Below are 18675 nucleotides of genomic sequence, written 5' to 3'. Positions count from 1 at the left end.
AGTGATCTGCCTGCCTCGGCCTCCCAAAATCTTGGGATTACAGGTGTGGGCCAGTGTGCCCAGCCTGTTATTATCCTTTCTGATGCTCAAATTATTTTATCTGTGATCAGTAAGAATCTATTCTATTACACTCCTAAGTCCTTTTGACATGACACTAGTAGTGTTTGATGCTTAGTTTTTTTCTGGTATGTCAAGACTTTCCAGATTCATATATTTCTTCCTCTGAATCTGGAATCAGCCATTTCTTCAAGACACCTTGCATCCTTTTAAGAGAAAACAGTACTTAGAAAACAGTCTGAGAGCTAGGGTTACTCACTACTACTGGATTATTCCTTTTTTTTTTTTTTTTTTTGTTCTTTTTGATAGATGAAACCAATAAGCGTGTTTTTTTTTTCTTTGAGACAGGGTCTCACTTTGTCGCCCAGGCTGGAGTGCAGTGGTGCGACCTTGGCTCACTGCAACCTCTACGTCCCAGGTTCAAGTGATTCTCCCACCTCAGCCTCCACAGTAGCTGGGACTACAGGAGCATGCCATCATGCCTAGCTAAGTTTTATATTTTTAGTAGAGACGGGGTTTCACCATGTTGGCCAGGCTGGTCTTGAACTCCTGACCTCAAGTGATCCATTCACCTTGGCCTCTCAAAGTGCTGGGATTATAGGCGTGAGCCACTGTGCCCAGCCAGCATGTATTTTTTAAAGATAATATAGATCTCGAGTTCATAATGATATTTCCAATACAAATGCAGAACCACAAGTTTTCTTTTACTTCAATCTCACATCTGCACCTTTCTCTGATAAAAAGATCCCTGTTCTCTATAATCATATAATTACTCACATACAACAAATATACGTAAAAGAGTATACACATACAACATACTTCACATCCACTATAACTTCAGAATAGGAATACCAACACTACCACCAACAATATGATTACTAACAATAGCTTAAGATTTTGTTTCATTTTATAGTTGTTGTTGCTATTGTTGTTCTTGGGGTATATACCACTAGGGACATAAAACATTTTTTAAGTTACTTGAAATACTTTCTTGGTATGATTATGCTCTAATTGAAAACACACTTAAGTTCTTTGCTTTCATTTGACTTTCTAAATTTTTAGGAATTGCTTTTTTTGTATTTTGTTACAAAATTATGTAAAAATATTTAAAGACAAATCTATAAAACATGGCATATTAATAAAGAATTAGAAGAAAAAAATTAAAAACCATCCCAGAAGTTAGAATAAAAAAAGACAATCAAATAGAAAGTAGGAGAAAAGACAAGAAAATTATAGGAACAATATAGGAGGCCTAGTGTCCAAACATCAGGAGTTCCAGAAAAAACTAGAGAAAAAAATGGATGGAAATTATAAAAGAACCACTTAAAGAAAATTTTCCAGAACTCAATGAAGGACTATGTGTTTCTAGAGTAAGTGCCAGTAAGCATCTGGGCCAAGAACTAAAGGAAAAAAAAAAGTTAAAAAAAAAAAAAAAAAGACACCAAAGTACATTACTGTGAAATTTAAATAACAACAAAACAGGCTGGGCGTGGTGGCTCATGCCCGTAATCCCAACACTTTGGGAGGCTGAGGCAGGTGGATCACCTGAGGTCAGGATGAGACCAGCCTGGCCAATATGGTGAAACCCTGTCTCTACTAAAAATACAAAATTTGGCTGGGTGTGGTGGCAGGTACCTGTAATCCCAGCTACTCGGGAGGCTGAGACAGGAGAATCACTTGAACCCGAGAGGCGGAGGTTGCAGTGAGCAGAGGTCACGCCATTGCACTCCAGCCTGGGCAACAAGAGCGAGACTTTGTCTCAAAAATAAATAAATAAATAAAAATAAAGACAAAACAATCTTAACTTCTTAAAACCAGAGCACATAATGAATGACTGAAGATAAAAACAGCACCGCAGGCCAGGTACAGTGGTTCATGTCTGTAATCCCAGCACTCTCGGAGGCTAAAGCGTGAGGACCGTTTGAGCCCAGAAGTTCAAGACCAGCCTAGGCAACACAGGGAGACCTCATCTGTAAAAAATAAAACACTCCAGCCTATGTAACACAGTGAGACGTTGTCTCAAAAAAAAAAAAAAAAAAAAGAATGCACTGCAATTAGCAGGAGCTATGCTAAAGAAGATAAATGAAATGTCTTAAAAATTCTGAAGAAATTATTTCAACCTAGAATTCTATATCCAGCCAACCTTACCCTAAGATATCAAAAAGCTTGCATGCTCCTTTTCACAACAAGCCTCTGAGAGTTGTGGGCCCTTAAAATTGGGGGAAAAACTCTAGAAAGATGACATGGAAACCAGGAAATGGGGTTTCTAACACAGAAAAGAGGTAAGAATAATTTACAGAATGAGAGCTGTATGGCACACATAGAAAATGAGCACTTCAGAATGGAGTAAGAATATGAAGAGGTCCAGGGGTTCTCCAAGAAACAGAAATGGAACCAATGGAGAAATTTTAACATATTGGGCAGGATTTTTATAGCTCCTGTGTAAGGACACAGAAAATTAAGAGAAATGAAAAGGACAGTTAATAACTTCATGGAAAGCAGTAAGCTGTAAAGAAAGGAAATGTGATCACAGTCGATTAGGTATTAAATTGCAAAAAATATTTTTCAGTCATTATAATGTATACACTGAATACAGATTTCACTAAAAATCATGCTGTATTAGTAGAGGGAAGATGGGGAAGAGGGTAGAGAAATATGTAGCAGTGTTGGAGTAAGAGAATGAAATCCTCATTTTCCATAGCAGGAAGTTAACGGTTGCTGTCTAAACTGAAGAGAGAAAGAAGACAGCAGTACAAGCTAAAAAATAGTCAAACAGACTGGAAACGATTGCCTCTTGGGACCATGAATGAGGATGGGGAGGGTTGTGCTAGCAACTGCTTTTTTTTGGTTATATGTCTTATATTACTTGAGTTTCCAAATTATGCACATGCATTGATTTGATTTAAAAAAAAACAAAAAGAAGAAAATGAAAGCCACTGCAAGCTTGATGTTCTAAGCAACATAAAACAAAAGACTGTTTCAGCTTGATGGAATGCTTTCAGTAAAAAGCAATCAATCCAACATGGAACTAATGCCAAACAAAATATATCTTTACCTTAAAAATGTTTAATTTATAAAACATTCTCTTTAGAGTGATCCAGAATACCACAGAAGTAAATTCTCTGCAAGGTTACCTCTTAAGTGAATCTGAATGTACAATATTATCGGTAATTTCAGATAGCAATACTGCAGACCATTCAATATGACAGAGTCCTGTTATGTAGTTTAAAATCTACATAGAGATAAAAAGTGTATCTATTACATATTTGAAAAGTACTAAAATGTAATTCTCTAATCCAGAGTGGAATAGGGATCTGATCAAAGCAAAGCTATGAGAACAAGAGGGCAGCAAGCTACAGATACCAAAATCAAATGGTGCAAATTTATTTTGCTTTTTAATTGGAAATGCATTATTTAAGCTCAAGAAAGATCTCTGGACTTCCCAAAAACTGCACAAAAACTTTAACTGTCTGAAGAATATGCTTTTTATACTAAAATTATCAGTACATCTAAGAAATTGAGCATCCTTAGTAAGCATTTAAAATTTAAATGTAAAACTTCTAGAATTTAACTGAATCAATGACTGATTTTTACCAAGAGTGCAAATTAATTTACCTTTAACATAAGAGATTCTGGGGCTTCAAGAGGTGTACAGGCATCAGGAGAACCCACCAGTTCTGCTCCATGAAGAATAATCTTCTGACCAACTGTCAGTCTGCCATTCTTTAAGACAGCTAAGAGGGGAGGATCTAACTGGGCCTTAACAGCATACCACCCATCTGTAAGTTCAATAATGGCCACTTTTTGGGTATCTGCACTACTAGTTTTATTGCTAGAAGTTTCAGATATATTTGCGCTCAATGAAATTATGTCAGAAACACAGAGAACAAGTGTTTTTGCAGCTGTGTCATCCCTTTCCATTATCTTTTTTATAGCCGATCTTCTGCTTCTATCAATTTCCATATCATATCTAAAAGTGAAAACAAAAATGCATATTTTAGGAAGTGTGACTCTAGAATTCCACTGTTTAAACAAGTCACTGAATAACTGAGAATAAAAACTGAATTTATCTAAGAAATACTGAGAATTAAAAATTTTGTAGCTAGGAATATATTGTTTCATATTGTTAAAATATCAATTATTTTTAAAAAGCAAAAAATAAAATGCAAAAATGCTTTATTAGCAATCCCCGAATAGTGGATCAAATTAGTAACTCATATTCTTCTCATACATCAAGAGGTTAAGGAGGGGGTGGGGAAAGAAGGAAGCAAGCAATGCATGAATGTGTGATCTCTCTTAAATGGGGGCTAGGGATGACAGGAGAACAGCAGTGTGGGATGGCAACTGTCACTGACAACTGGCTTGTGCAACATTTTGACATGGAAGTCACAGACTACACAGAAACCTTAACCATACTGCCGTATATGATTACGTAATGTAATGCTTTAAACTTGCCTGTATTTTAGTTGAAGAAGCACCCTTTCTGGGCTTAGGCATCTATTAGCAAATTCCTTAGGAAAGGCACATTCCATAGCTGCCAGTTTCCATATGATCCATCTATAGTGATTATAAACCCATATTCTAGAAATAAGCTTTGGATCCACACCTGGAGTGTCACACAGAGCCCTGAACAAATAAAGGTAGAATATTATCATAAAAACCACATAGGATGATACTGAATTCAACAACTACAACTATTCTCTGTACAAAAACTACATTGTTCAAGATCATTAAGTTTTTATGAGTTCATATGATCTACAATATAATTTCAGAAAATTATTTGACATGTATCAAAGTATCATACTGATAAAAACTTCACTTGCTGAGCATGGTGGCTCATGCCTATACTCCCAGCATTTTGGGAAGCTGAGGCAGGAGGATTGCTTGAGGCCAGAAGTTTGAGATCAGCCTAGGCAACATAGTGAGACCCCCACATCTCTACAAAAAATAATAAAAAAAATCAGCCAAGAGTGGTAGCTCACATCTGTGGTCCCAGCTACTTAGGAGGCTGTGGTGGGAGGATTGCTTGAGCCCAGGAGGTTGAGGCTGCAGTGAGCCATGATAGTGCCATTGCACTCCAGCCTGGACAACAGAGTGAGACCCTATCTCAAAATATAAAAACAAAACAAAAAATTCCACTTAACAGTCAACAGAATGATTTCAACTCATATTTGTTCCTGAAAAATGAGATCCTTGATTTTAAATAATTATATTTTAGATTATTTTTCTTATGAAAGAGATTTTTTTAGAAATCACGCCTGAGAACTGCCTTTCTTAGTCTTGGTGCTCTCTTTGATCCTGTCCCCTCTGTTCTCAAATCTCTAACTCCTCCTTTCTCATTCATACTCTTAGCACTAAGACAACAGAAGTAATCAAAAGAGAACTTCCATAAGCTCCCACCCTCATATCTATCCACTCACAGCATCTGTATCCCTACACTTTGCCCTCTTCCAAGCATCTACATCCTTACACTTTGCCCTCTTCTACCATTTGTGCACTAGCTCCTACCCCTTGCTGCCTACAAGGCCAACGATCAGGAAATGCCTCCTCTCTCTCCTGCATCATCAATTTTTTCCCTCTCTACTGAACGATGTTAATCAGCATAAGAAACGGTTTTTTTCTACCTTAAAACAAGCCAAAACTAAGACTCTTTGATCCTACTTCCTCTCCAAGCAATGTCCCTCTCTCTGCTTCTTTTTGGCAACTCCCAAAAGAATCGACTGTATTCTGTGTCTCCAATTCCTCCTCTTCAACTGCTCTTTAATTGCATTCTAATCAGGATATCACTCCACCAATCTATTGAGCTATTTTTAATAACGTTAGTAATGTCTTCTGCAGTGCTAAATCCAGTGGCCAATCTCAGTCCTCATCTTACTTTACCTATTAGAAGCAGCTTCCACAGCTGGTCATTTTCTATTCCCTAAAATTCCATCTTCATTTGGAATGCAACACCCCATTCTGCATTTATTCCTAACTTTCTGGCTGCTCTTTCTCAGTCTCTTTTTCATGGCCTTCAAGTCCATCTATATGCCGATGACTTGTGAATTGATTTATTTGGCCTATACTTTACCTGTGTATAGACTTCCATATCCAACTGCCTACCTAACATCTCCACTTGGCTGTCTACTATTACATCTCAAGCTTCAAATGTCCAAAACCAAACTCTCCATTTCCCTCCATCTTTGGTCTTCTCAATTCTGGTAGTTACATACAACTCTATCCTTCCAGCTGCTAAGGCCAAAATCTTCACAGCCATTCTTATTCTCCTCCTCTCTCACGTTTTATATCTAATCCTTGAGCAACTCCTAATGGTGCCACTTTCAAAATACCCCAGAGTCCAACTGCTTTCCACCAATTCCACTGCCACTTCCCTGGTCCAACCAACCACCTCTCACATGTATTTCTGCAATAGCTTAAGTGGTCTCTGTGTGTCCATCTTTGCCCCTCTCCTCAACAAACAGCCAGAATTATTTTTTCAAAAATAAGTCAGATCAGGCTGGACACAGTGGCTCACACCTGTAATTCCAGCACTTTGGGAGGCCGAGGAGGGTAGATCCTGAGGTCAGGAGTTTGAGACCAACCTGGCCAACATGGTGAAACCCTGTCTCTACTAAAAATACAAAAATCAGCCGGGCATGGTGGTGCGCGCCTGTAGTCCCAGCTACACGGGAGGCTGAGGCAGGAGAATCGCTTGAACCTAGGAGGTGGAGGCTGCAGTGAGCCGAGATTGCGCCACTGCACTCCAGCCTGAGCAATAGAGTGAGACTGTCTCAAAAAAAAGTCAGATCATGTTACCCTTTAAGCCTTCCAGTGGTTTATTCAGTAAAAATCGTGCAGAGTAAAAGGTAAGGGTCTTATGAAGGTCTATGAGGTCTTCCCTTTGTATCTCATCTACTACTACTCTTCTCCTGCCCACTCTACTCCAGTTGCACTAACTTCCTGTTCCTCAAATACTTCAAGCATGCTCCCCTCTTAGAGGCTGGGGGTCTTTTGCTAGGATAGTCCTATGCTCCCTCCTTTTACTTTAGGTCATTTATCAAATGTAGCTGACTCAGTGAAGCCTTCCTAACTACTTATTAGATTAAAAATCGCATCTCCTTGCCCAACTTTCTCTGCCACCTTTCCAACTTTATCTGTCTTTATAGTATGTATCTTCTTCTAACATACTATACAATTCACTTATATTTCAATATTTTCTATGCCTTCCACACCCACTAGAATGTATGACTCATCAGGGCAGGGACTTTTTTGTTTTCCTTTATTATCCCTAGTACCCAGAATAGTACCTGGCACATAGCAAGTGCTCAATAGAGATTTGCTGAATTATCAGAAAAAACTAATGAGAGCTTCCACATTCCCACTTAGACTACAGGGCAATCATTCTTAACTTCTACCTTATGCAGTCTATTTAGTACGAGAAAATAATACAACCGTTTAACCAACTTTTCTTACTGGAATCTATAAGCAGATGTTTGTTATATAAGATACGCAAGATGTAAACAATATTTTGTTTTTAAAAGTTAAAACAAAATTCAGGAAAAAAAGTTTTATCACTTTTCCAAAGCTATAAATTTTGGAAAGATGTACAGAAATTTAAAGATAAGGATGCTGAGGAAATAAATCCCATCTTTTGCCACTGGCATAATGTAATATATCTCTGATAACAAAAAGCTTTAAATTATGTTTCTGTAAAAACTACAATAAAAAGAGGTTATATAGTTTCTAAATTGTTGCTGTTTTAGGGCTCTGAGATTTTCTAGTTAATTGGCATTATTGATATTCAAATATTTCTGTTTAGCTTTTAGTGTTTATTTATATTTTGTATCCATTAAAATATATAATGAAAGAAAACATGAAGTAAGTGTGTGTCGGGGGAGGAATCTACCATAAGGCCATTTCAAATTTAACTTTCTTTTTTTTTTTTTTCTTGAGACAGAGTCTCACTGTTGCCCAGGCTGCAGTGCAGTGGTGCGATTTCGGCTCACTGCAACCTCCGCCTCCCGGGTTCAAACGATTTTCCTGCCTCGGCCTCCCAAGTAAGTGGGATTGCAGGCGCGTGCCACCACGTCCAGCTAATTTTTGTATTTTTAGTAGAGACGGGGTTTCGCCATGTTGGCCAGGCTGGTTTCAAATTCCTGACCTCAGGTGATCTGCCCACCTCAACCTCCCAAAGTGCTGGGATTATAGGTGTGAGCCACTGCACCTGGCCTTTTTTGAAATAGGGTCTTGCTCTGTTGCCCAGGCTGGAATGCAGTGGCGCGATCTTGGCTCACTGCAACCTCCACCTACTGGGCTCAAATGATTCTCCTGCCTCAGCCTCCCGAGTAGCTGGGATTACGGGCATACCTGGCTAATTTTTGTATTTTTAGTAGAGCTGGGGTTTCACCATGTTGGCCAGGCTGGTCTCGAACTCCTGACTCTCAGGTAATTGGCCCATCTTGGCCTTCCGAAGTGTTGGGACTACAGGCGTGAGCCACCGCGCCTGGCTGGGCTAATTTTTTAATTTGTTTGTAGAGATGGGTTTTCACCATGTTGCCCAGGCTGGTCTCAAACTCCTGTGCTCAAGAGATCTGCCCACCTCAGCCTCCCAAAGTGCTGGGATTACAGGCATGAGCCACCATGCCTGGCCCTCAAATTTAACTTTTTTCTTTTTTTTTTTTTGAGATGGAGTCTCACTCTTATCGCCCAGCCTGGAGTGCAGTGGCTCGATCTTGGCTCACTGCAACCTCTGCCTCCCAGGTTCAAGCGATTCTCCTGCCTCAGCCTCCAGAGTAGCTGGGATTACAGGTGCCTGCCACCACGCCCAGATAGTTCTTGTACTTTTAGTAGAGATGGGGTTTCGCCACGTTGGCCAGGCTGGTCTCGAACTCCTGACCTCAGGTGATCTACCTGCCTCGGCCTCCCAAAGTGCTGGGATTACAGGCATGAGCCACTGTACCCGGCCAAATTTAACTTTATAAATTGGGCTTTATTTATAAATGCCTAAGAAAAATGTCCCAAATCAAGAAAATCCAGTTCATTAAACCCCAGGACAAACAGCACTTTTCAAAAGACTTCTACAGAATGCTTAACCATAATGCACTTAAAACAATTAAATGCATAAAAATTTGATTTCTAGCCAACTTTTTAGTTCGAGAGACAGTTAAGAGAAGAAAGAGGGATGAGGGAATACATAAAAGTTAACACACAATCTTTTTGCATAGAGTACCTATAAAATTCTTCTTTTCCAGCCTTTCCATCATTGGAGGGTATGAGCCATCCACCATCAGCCAACTGTATTCCTTTTCCAGTCCATAAACTTTCCTTACCAAAATAATCTTCAGTGTGAAACTGAAAAGACTCTGCATTTTTGCTGTTAATTTTTATGCAATGTTTAGAAACGCCATACATATACAGCTACACAAAATAAACACACACACAAAAAGAAAAACAATTTAAAGTAAACATGTATCACACAATAAAAACAATTATAACAAACCAAAACTGAATTTACCAAAAATTTTCATTAACTACTAGAATCTTCACTACAAAAACATTTAAGTTATTTACTAGAAACTAAAAATTTTAATGTAATATAAATGATCCATACATTCCACAGTCTGCTGTACCTTTTCCACCCCGCTTATACGCCTGCTAAATCTGCCATAGGAAGGTACTGTGAGGATAAAAAAATTTGATGTTTTACAAAATCTCTTAAGTTCAAAAACTTAGATGGGAAACAAAAGGGAGAAGTTTAAGTATTTCAGGGTATGTGACCTCAGGTGGTCAGATCTGTACACAGGCTTGGCTTACTTTCAAAGTGCTTGCTTTCACCCCAGGATATCTAACCCAAAGTGTCTTTTTGTTTGTTCAGAGTTTGACTCTGGAGTCAGACTCTTTGCTTTGGAACCATAGCACTTCCACTTACTAGTTAAGTGACTTTGGGGCAGTTACTTAACCCTCTCTATGCTTCAGTTCTCTCATTTGCAAAATGGAAACAAAGTAACAGTGCCTTTCTTTCAAGGTGACTGTGAGGATTAAGCAAGATATACCTAATGCATGTGAAGTGCTTAGAAGAGCATCTTACACCTAGAAAATGCTCAAAGTTAGCTATTAATGTCATCAATATTATTTTCACCTCTCCATTGCCTAAAATTCTACCTAGATAATATTGGCTTAAGGAGAATCCTCTTTGGAAAATATAAATAGCTCATAGAAGGTTCAGGGCTATCAGTTATTCACATTTGAATATCAGTAAGACTACTTTAACACCTAGCTGAGAGCATTTACAATGACAAAATAAGAAAGATTTGAAGGGGGAAAAGAAGTCGTAATTTGGAAGCACAGATCACTTTAGTAGGATGAGGCAGGCCTAGCAAGGGGCCACAGGCTGCCATTGCAGGCTAATTAGAAAATATGATGATTTCATTCATCCATTCTTGCACTAATGTGTTCATTCTTTAAACAAAGCCATTTGTAGATACTAGTTAATGAAATAAAATTACACTCTGTCATAAAAGCCATCAGTATTGTAGACAAACACATACCTGTTTATGAGAACACGCAGAGGGAACTTGGCCTCCTACTGCTGCTTTCAGAGAGATTCGAGGCAGAGTGGATGTTTTTGCAAGATACAGACTGCCTGGCTGTGGAAAGATGCGTTGCCTTTGTTTCTTCTTAATTCGCATATCCTGTATATCTCTGGCATTCTGAAGACTTGTAATTAAATCTATCAAAGAATAAATACTTAGCAAAAATAAAATTGAAATTTAAAAAGCACAACCCCTGGCCAGGCACAGTGGCTCACGCCTGTAATCCCAGCACTTTGGGAGGCTGAGGCGGGCAGATCATCTGAGGTCGGGAGTTCAAGACCAGCCTGACCAAAATGGAGAAACCCTGTCTCTACTAAACAACAACAAAAAAATACAAAAGTAAAAAAAATACAAAAGTAGCCAGGTGTGGTGGCACATGCCTGTAATCCCAGCTATTCAGCAGGCTGAGGCAGGAGAACCACTTGAACTCGGGAGGAGGAGGTTGCGGTGAACCGAGGTTGCACCATTGCACTCCAGCCTGGGCAACAAGAGCGAAACTCTGTCTCAAAAAAAAAAAAGCGCAAGCCCTGTTTTATAAAATTATACATATCAATTTCCTCGAAGTTTACATGCTCTCCTTTTCTCTAAAAAGGGTACCCCTTTTAATCCTTCATAAATGAAAGGATGTTTCAACTTGTAAAGCTGTATAAATATGAATATCTTTACTATTTTTATCTCTTTTTGAGACAGAGTTTTTCACTTTTGTTGCCCAGGCTGGAGTGCAATGGCGCGATCTCGGCTGACTGCAACCTCTGCCTCCCGGGTTCAAACGATTCTCCTGCCTCAGCCTCCCAAGCAGCTGGGATTACAGGTGCCTGCCACCACGCCCAGCTATTTATTTATTTATTTATTTTGTATTTTTAGTAGAGACGGGGTTTCACCATGTTGGCCAGGCTGGTCTTGAACTCCTGACCTCAGGTGATCCGCCTGCCTTAGTCTCCCAAAGTGCTGGGATTACAGGCATGAGCCACCACGCCCGGCCCTATTTTTATCACATTTTAAAAAGAAAATTAGTAGCATGATAGAAAATATATTCCAGTAACAGCAGTCCTAGATTGTGTGTCTAATTTTTTTTAACAAGTCCACAAGAAGTTATCTTTGAAAGAAACATTAGAATAATTTAAACCTAATCTTTGGATTTAGAAAATCTAAAACATTAAAAAGGGTTTTAAAATTACCACCACCAAAGGGGGAAAACCATCAGGACATTATTTAACAACGGAAATATCTAACTGAAAGGCAAAAATTCATCACACAAATTGTCATACAATACCTAAAGGTTCTTCTTCACACTTTGTGAAAGTTACAGCTGCTGCTTGATTGGAGTTGTTTTTGTTAAACTGATGAATCTCATTGTCATTAATCTTATTTTTACTATCATCAGAGCCATGTCCATCAATGTTTTGCTTTTGTCTGTTTTCCTCCAAGTTAATATTCCTAACACACTGTTCAACTCTGTGAAAATGTGATTTAGTTTTAAAAGGTGGAACAAAGACTTTGGTTGGTCTGCCTGTAGTAACCAAGTGTCTCATTTTTTCATTTCTTGTAGCAGAAACTTGATAAAATGGATGTCCTGAAACTGCTAAATTGCTTGAAGATTTTTCCAAAGTCAGATGTTCATACAAATGAGATTTAGACAGAAATTCTTGACCAGGTGCGGTAAAATTTGGATTCTGTATCTCTTGACGTTCCTTAGTTGTGCTGCAATGGGGAGAAAATATATAAGTTTATCGACTAGTACACATATAAATATTTAGGAATATGCCTTTTTTGCAGACCCTCATTTGCTACATGGTGATACTATTCTGGTAACTGTTTTGCATTCACCATGGTTGCCATTCCAAAACAATATCACATTTTTCAAGGCTAGCCTTTGACTTTACAATCTACCTCACATAACACATAATAGAAGAGAGTCTGTCAAGTGTGGACCCTCTCAGTGTGTCCCCTCTAATTCCATCGTAGTACTCCTTACCTCCTTCACCAGGGAAATGTCTACCCATCCTCTTCTCTCACCTTCACATCTTCACCTGAACTCTCTACTCCGCCTAATACCTCAGTCTCCACAGGAGATCCCCTCTTTCAATTATCCCACCTCGCTCCCTTTTCTCTCTTCTACCTATTTATACCTTTTTTAAAGTGCCCTTTTTATTTAGCCCCAAAATCTTGCCTACGTTTGAAACTCTTATTTTCTCACTCACCTTTATCTCTGCCTCAAGCTAATACTCACTGTTACACTCCACAGTCAACCTTCTTCAATAGGTAATGTAGCTATTTTCACTTCCTCAATTTCTACTCAATAAACTCTCATTTCTCCCACTACTCTACAGAAACTGTTCTCAATAAAGTTGTTAATGACCTCCCAGATGCATGTGGGATGCACGCAAACTCATTCTACTCAACTTTCCTAATAGCTATGACAGTTTACATTTTCCTTCTTTTAAAATTCTCACCATCACTGTACCTCTTTCATCATTTACTGGTTTTACCTCTTCCTGATTCCTCAAAAAAAAGTCTCCAAAATTGGATGTCTTCCTTAGACACTTTCCCTTGCTAATGTGAGTCATTTCCATTGCTTAAAGTATCACCTAACAATGAAAATATCCTTTATCCTCATGCCCGATTTTTCTCCTAGGGTTGTTCCTACATTTTACACTACATACAGCATCAGACATCTGTACCTTGATGTTTCACACTCATTTCAAACTCAACATGTCCAAAAGTGATCACCTTTCTCAGCATACGTGGTCTTCCTAATACTTGATATCTTGTTGAAAACCCCAGATTTCCTTTTACCAAACCCTGAATACCTGGAACTTGAAGTTGTTCCTTTAGTTATCCGTTCGCCTATCCATCAACTATTTAATGAATTCCTACCAGGTGCCAGACATTGTTTTGCTGGGGAACACGGTAACAAAATTTTGTTTTTGCAAGTATATTTCAGTGGAAGGAAACAGACAAACAAATGTGTCGATTGGCCTAGACACAAGTGTGCCTGGAGCAAGGAGAGCAAGGGGAACATTAGAAGGTCCGACTGGAAAAATAGCAAAGCAGCCAGATCATGAAGAATCTGTACACCATGACAAGGGCTTTTAGTCTCTACTCTGAGATGGCACACCACGGAATAGTTCTGAGTAAAGAAATGACATAATCTGTCTTATGTTTAAAAGGATCCCCCGGCTTCTTTGTTGAGAATTCACTGTGTATTGAGGAGTAGGGAGGTAAGCAGGGGGACCAGTTCTACTGAAAGGACTGACTAGAGTGGGTTCAGGAGAGTACTCAAAGAGATAAGTGAAAAGAGGAGGGACAATTCTAATGAGTTGGGCTTTAAGAGAAGAAAATGGACTGTTGAGATTACTTAAGAAAGGCTGTTCTTTTTAAGATGAGAGATGTACAACAATTGCTTAGGGTGATGAGAACAATCTATTAGAGAGGAAAAAAATCCAAGCAGGAGAGAGACAAGATAATTGCTAGAATGATTTCTTCAAACAGGTGATCTAGATGAGATCTAATGCACAAGAATGAATAAACCTTCTGTCCCCAAACTTCTATTGATTGATCTTTTAATCCTTTCTTTTTAAATATTCAGAATATTTTTAGTATAAGGAGTTTGCCTTGTAGGTTATGCTCAAGATATCTATTTAAATCTAAGTGGAAATAATTTGCCAGTCTCAACTTATCACTATCTGGCCAAATCTACTGAATTTCTATCTTAATCATTCTCTACCCTCTACTCTACCTCCTTTGCTAGGTTAAGACCTGTACTTACTAATCTCCTTGCAACAGTTTTGCTTTGGTATACTTCTAAAACACCAATCTTATTTTGTTCCTCTTGTTAGAAACTTCCAAAGACAGCCTATCACCTACCTAGGTTTCAACTTATCAGAAATGACATACAGGAAGCTTCCTATTTGGTCCTAACCTCCCCATTTCTTTTTGTTTCCCTCTGTCCCCCAACCAAATTCCAAGATTTGGAATGCCATCTTTAACCAAGCATTCTTTACATTCTGTCTGAAGTACTTTTGAGCAGTCATGTGATTAGCTGATAATTTTTGTGTTCTTAGATCACTTTTTACATCTATTTTAGAATTTATATTACATTATAATTCTTGTTTTCATGTCTGGTTCCCAGGCTAGCAATCTGAGTTAGACTTATTTATCTTTATATCTTTCACTATAGTATATATTAGGTAGTTTGAGCAGGTACTTTAACAAATGTTTGTTTGTTAAATACATTAAACTATTCTCCCATTTTACACATAAATTAAGGAAATACACGGGTAAATACGTATTTCCTTTCTTATTTAATACAACTGTTTTTGATAAAAAAAAAAAGAAATGAAAAAAAAAATCACCTGGCTTTCTACATATGTGTATGTGCAGCCTGCTAAAAAACACATTCCAGAAATACAACTCAGTGACTTCAACAATTCCACAATCAGGTGTTTTTGAAAAGGTAACATTAGGCCTGGTACAGTGGCTCACGTCTGTAATCCCAGCACCTTGGGAGGCCAAGGTGGGCGGATCACGAGGTCAGGAGATCCAGACCATCCTGGCTAACACGGTGAAACCCCTTCTCTACTAAAAATACAAAAAATTAGCCGGGCATGGTGGCACGCGCCTGTAATCCCGGCTACTTGGGAGGCTGAAGCAGGAGAGTCGCTTGAACCTAGGAGGCAGAGGTTGCAGTGAGCCAAGATCGTGCCACTGTACTCCAGCCTGGGCGACAGAGTGAGACTCTGTATCAAAAAAAATAAATAAATAAAATAAAATAAAATAAAATGTAACATTAAAATAATTTCAATGATATTTTTAGGCTTAAAAATTTATCAGCTAGAAAAGAGTTTGCAACTACTTTAAACAGTTTTAGATGATTTTATCATATTTATATGTCTAAGTGACATGTTTCTTCTTGACTTTTTCTCTTGAAGTACCCCTACAGAAAATGAAAATTCAGCTCTGTCAACACAGCTTCTACCTTACTACACACACACTCTTGCCTTTCATCTTCCTAAATTACGTATTTAATTCTACTGTGTCCGGAATTGGTTCCTTCTGGTGGGTTCTTGGTCTTGCTGACTTCAAGAATGAAGCTGCGGACCCTCACGGTGTTACAGTTCTTAAAGATAGTGTGTCCCGAGTTTGTTCTTCCTGATGTTCAGATGTGTCCAGAGTGTCTTCTTTCTGGTGGGTTTGTGGTCTTGCTGACTTCAGGAGTGAAGCCGCAGACCTTCCCAGTGAGTGTTACAGCTCTCAAAGATGGCACGTACAGGGTTGTTTCTTCTTCCTGGTGGGTTCGTGGTCTTGCTGACTTCAGGAGTGAAGCCGCAGACCTTCGTGGTGAGTGTTACAGCTCATAAAGGTAGTGCGGACCTAAAGAGTGAGCAGCAGCAAGATTCATTGCGAAGAGTGAAAAAACAAAGATTCCGTGGCATGGAAGGGGAGCCGAGCGGCTGCTGGGGCTGGCTCAGGTGGCCAGCTTTTATTCCCTTATTTGGCCCCGCCCACGTCCTGCTGATTGGTCTATTTTACAGAGTGCTGATTGGTGCATTTACAAACCTTTAGCTAGACACAGAGTGCTGATTGGTGCGTTTACAAACCTTTAGCTAGACACAGAGCGCTGATTGGTGTGTTTACAATCCTTTAGCCGGACAGAAAAGTTCTCCAAGTCCCCACACGACCCAGAAGCCCAGCCAGCTTCACCTCTCACTATCAATGTTCAACATTTACATTACGGCTAAGTCAGTATAAAGTATATGTAGTATTAATAGGCAGTATATTTTATTTTATTTTTTTATTTTGTTGTTTTTTTTTTGAGACGGAGTCTCGCTCTGTCGCCCAGGCTGGAGTGCAGTGGTGCAATCTCGGCTCACTGAAAGCTCCGCCTCCCGGGTTGACGCCATTCTCCTGCCTCAGCCTCCCAAGTAGCTGGGACTACAGGCGCCCACCACTACGTCTGGCTAATTTTGTTTTGTTATTTTTAGTAGAGATGGGGTTTCACCATGTTAGCCAGGATGGTCTCAATCTCCTGACCTTGTGATCCACCCGCCTCGGCCTCCCAAAGTGCTGGGATTACAGGCGTGAACCACCACACCCGGCCATTAATGGGTAGTATATAAATAGTGTATTTCCTTTACAACTTTTGCTTTCTCTTAATTTTTAAAATCTGCTTATTTTCTATGTACTTACTGTTTATTCACATCTAAACTCTTAGCTATATATATAAACCTCTTTTCATTCTGTTCACAAATTATAGTTTTTAAAAAAACATTTTTTCTTCTCCTTGAATAATGTTTCTTCTAAGTTGTTTTCATTAATGTGTTTTTTGGTTATTTTATTTTTGCTTTTTCTGATGTCTCATAATCTTTGGATGTCTGTTTATAGTTAAGAGTGAGGGACCAAAAGGCTGTTTTGAAGCACTTGGTACAAAGATAGAACTTGTTGACTGCAAGCTACACAGTAGCTTGATTAAATGGAAACTTCCACTAGTGAAAACTTAGCTGTCTATATTCTGGAAGCTGAGTGGTGGAAAAGGGCTTGGTGAGGGGAGATCCCAACATTCAATATGCATATATTAACTTCTTCTTGCTTTCAAGTAGTTGCTTCTGCCTTCAACTGTGCCTAGTGTGTTCACCCTCTACTGTATCCTCTCTGGAGAATAAGCCTCTGGTTCTTTTCATAGAGCGGGCAGGAGACAGTTGCCCAGCTTCATGAGTATTGCTGCTGCTGCTTTTTTTTTTTTTTTTTGATGTGGGGTCTTGCTCTGTCATCCAGGCTGGAGTGCAGTGGCGCAATCTTGGCTCACTGCAGCCTCCACCTCCTGGGTTCAAGCAGTTCTCCCACCTCAGCCTCCTGAGTAGCTGGATTACAGGGGCATGCTACCATGCCCAGCTAATTTTTGCATTTTTAACAGAGATGGGGTTTCACCATGTTAGCCAGGCTGGTCTCGAATTCCTGACCTCAGGTGATTCACCTGCCTCAGCCTCCATGTGAGCCACCGTACCCAGCGAGTATTGCTTCTTAAACATAATTTCAACTTATTCCATTTTGGCTCCCTCCTTCTGCACCACCCAATTCTAAAGATAAGAAATGAAGCCACCAATTCCTAGTCTTTTGAGACCTGAGCGTAAAATTGTTGGTTCTCTGCTGTCCCCACCACCAGCTTTCATTCAGTTTCCTTCTGCATGCTTTGAGAAATTTAGTTACTTTGTTATTTCCTATTTTCCTTGTTTGTGTGTGTGTGTGTGTGTGTAAGTTTCTTCAATGATGTTTTGGTAAAAGTTTGGAAGGCAAAGAAAGGAGATGAGTATGTTCAATTCACCATCTTTTTTTTTTTTTTTTTTTTTTTTTTTTTTTTTTTTTGAGACAGAGTCTCACTCTGTCACCCAGGCTGAAGTGCAGTGGTGCAATTTTACCACAACCTCCACCTCAAAGGTTCAAGCGGTTCTTGTGCCTCAGCCTCCGGAGTAGCTGGGATTACAGGCGTGTGCCACCACGCCTGGCTAATTTTTGTATTTTCAGTAGAGATGGGATTTTACCATGTTGGCCAGGCTAGTCTCGAACTCCTGGCCTCAAGTGATCTACCCACCTCAGCCTCCCAATGTGCTGGATTACAGGTGTAAGCCACTGTGCCTGGCCTCAATTCACCATCTTTACTAAGAAGTTTCCTAATACATTAAAACATGCAGGTACTGCTTTATTTTTATCTTGAAGGCAAACTCTTCCAAAGTCTCTTATCTTCTTCAGTTCCAAAGTAGTCTAGCTGCCTTTCTAGACTTAGCAACACAGCTACTCTGGGATCTCCCTTCAATATCATCCTGAAAGCTCCCTTTGCCTCTCTTCTATGTTGAATTCTTGTTTCTTAAGTCCTATACCTTCCTCCTTCTTGGTGTATGCATTTGTTTTGGTTAGTTTCCTGAGAAAAGCGCACGAGAGATCTCTTAGTACTTCACATCTGAAAAATGTCTACCCTCACACTTAATTCAGATTCTAGGTTGGAAATCATTTTCTCTCAGTATTTTGAAGGCACTTCTCTGTATTATATAAG

At 39.3% G+C, this 18675-nt stretch overlaps 1 protein-coding gene across 8 annotated transcripts in view; it reads right to left on the bottom strand.

Annotated features, from left to right (window-relative positions):
• Positions 1-18675, bottom strand: part of BRCA2 (BRCA2 DNA repair associated) — an 84564-nt gene that overhangs the window by 33035 nt on the left and 32854 nt on the right. For all 8 annotated transcript variants that reach the window (XR_010150631.1, XR_010150630.1, XR_010150632.1 and 5 more), the window contains 5 exons: positions 11902-12329; positions 10584-10765; positions 9266-9453; positions 4513-4683; positions 3673-4027 (listed from right to left, as the gene is read on the bottom strand). Coding sequence is in view for 4 of the 8 variants with exons in the window: in XM_016925134.4 (XP_016780623.4) it covers positions 3673-4027; positions 4513-4683; positions 9266-9453; positions 10584-10765; positions 11902-12329 (1324 nt within the window). In the remaining 4 variants the exon portion in view is untranslated. The remainder of the gene's footprint in view (positions 1-3672; positions 4028-4512; positions 4684-9265; positions 9454-10583; positions 10766-11901; positions 12330-18675) is intronic.

The sequence above is a fragment of the Pan troglodytes genome, chromosome 14 (genome assembly GCF_028858775.2).
Source record: "Pan troglodytes isolate AG18354 chromosome 14, NHGRI_mPanTro3-v2.0_pri, whole genome shotgun sequence".
Taxonomy (NCBI): domain Eukaryota; kingdom Metazoa; phylum Chordata; class Mammalia; order Primates; family Hominidae; genus Pan; species Pan troglodytes.
This window is presented reverse-complemented; position numbering and strand designations above follow the sequence as displayed.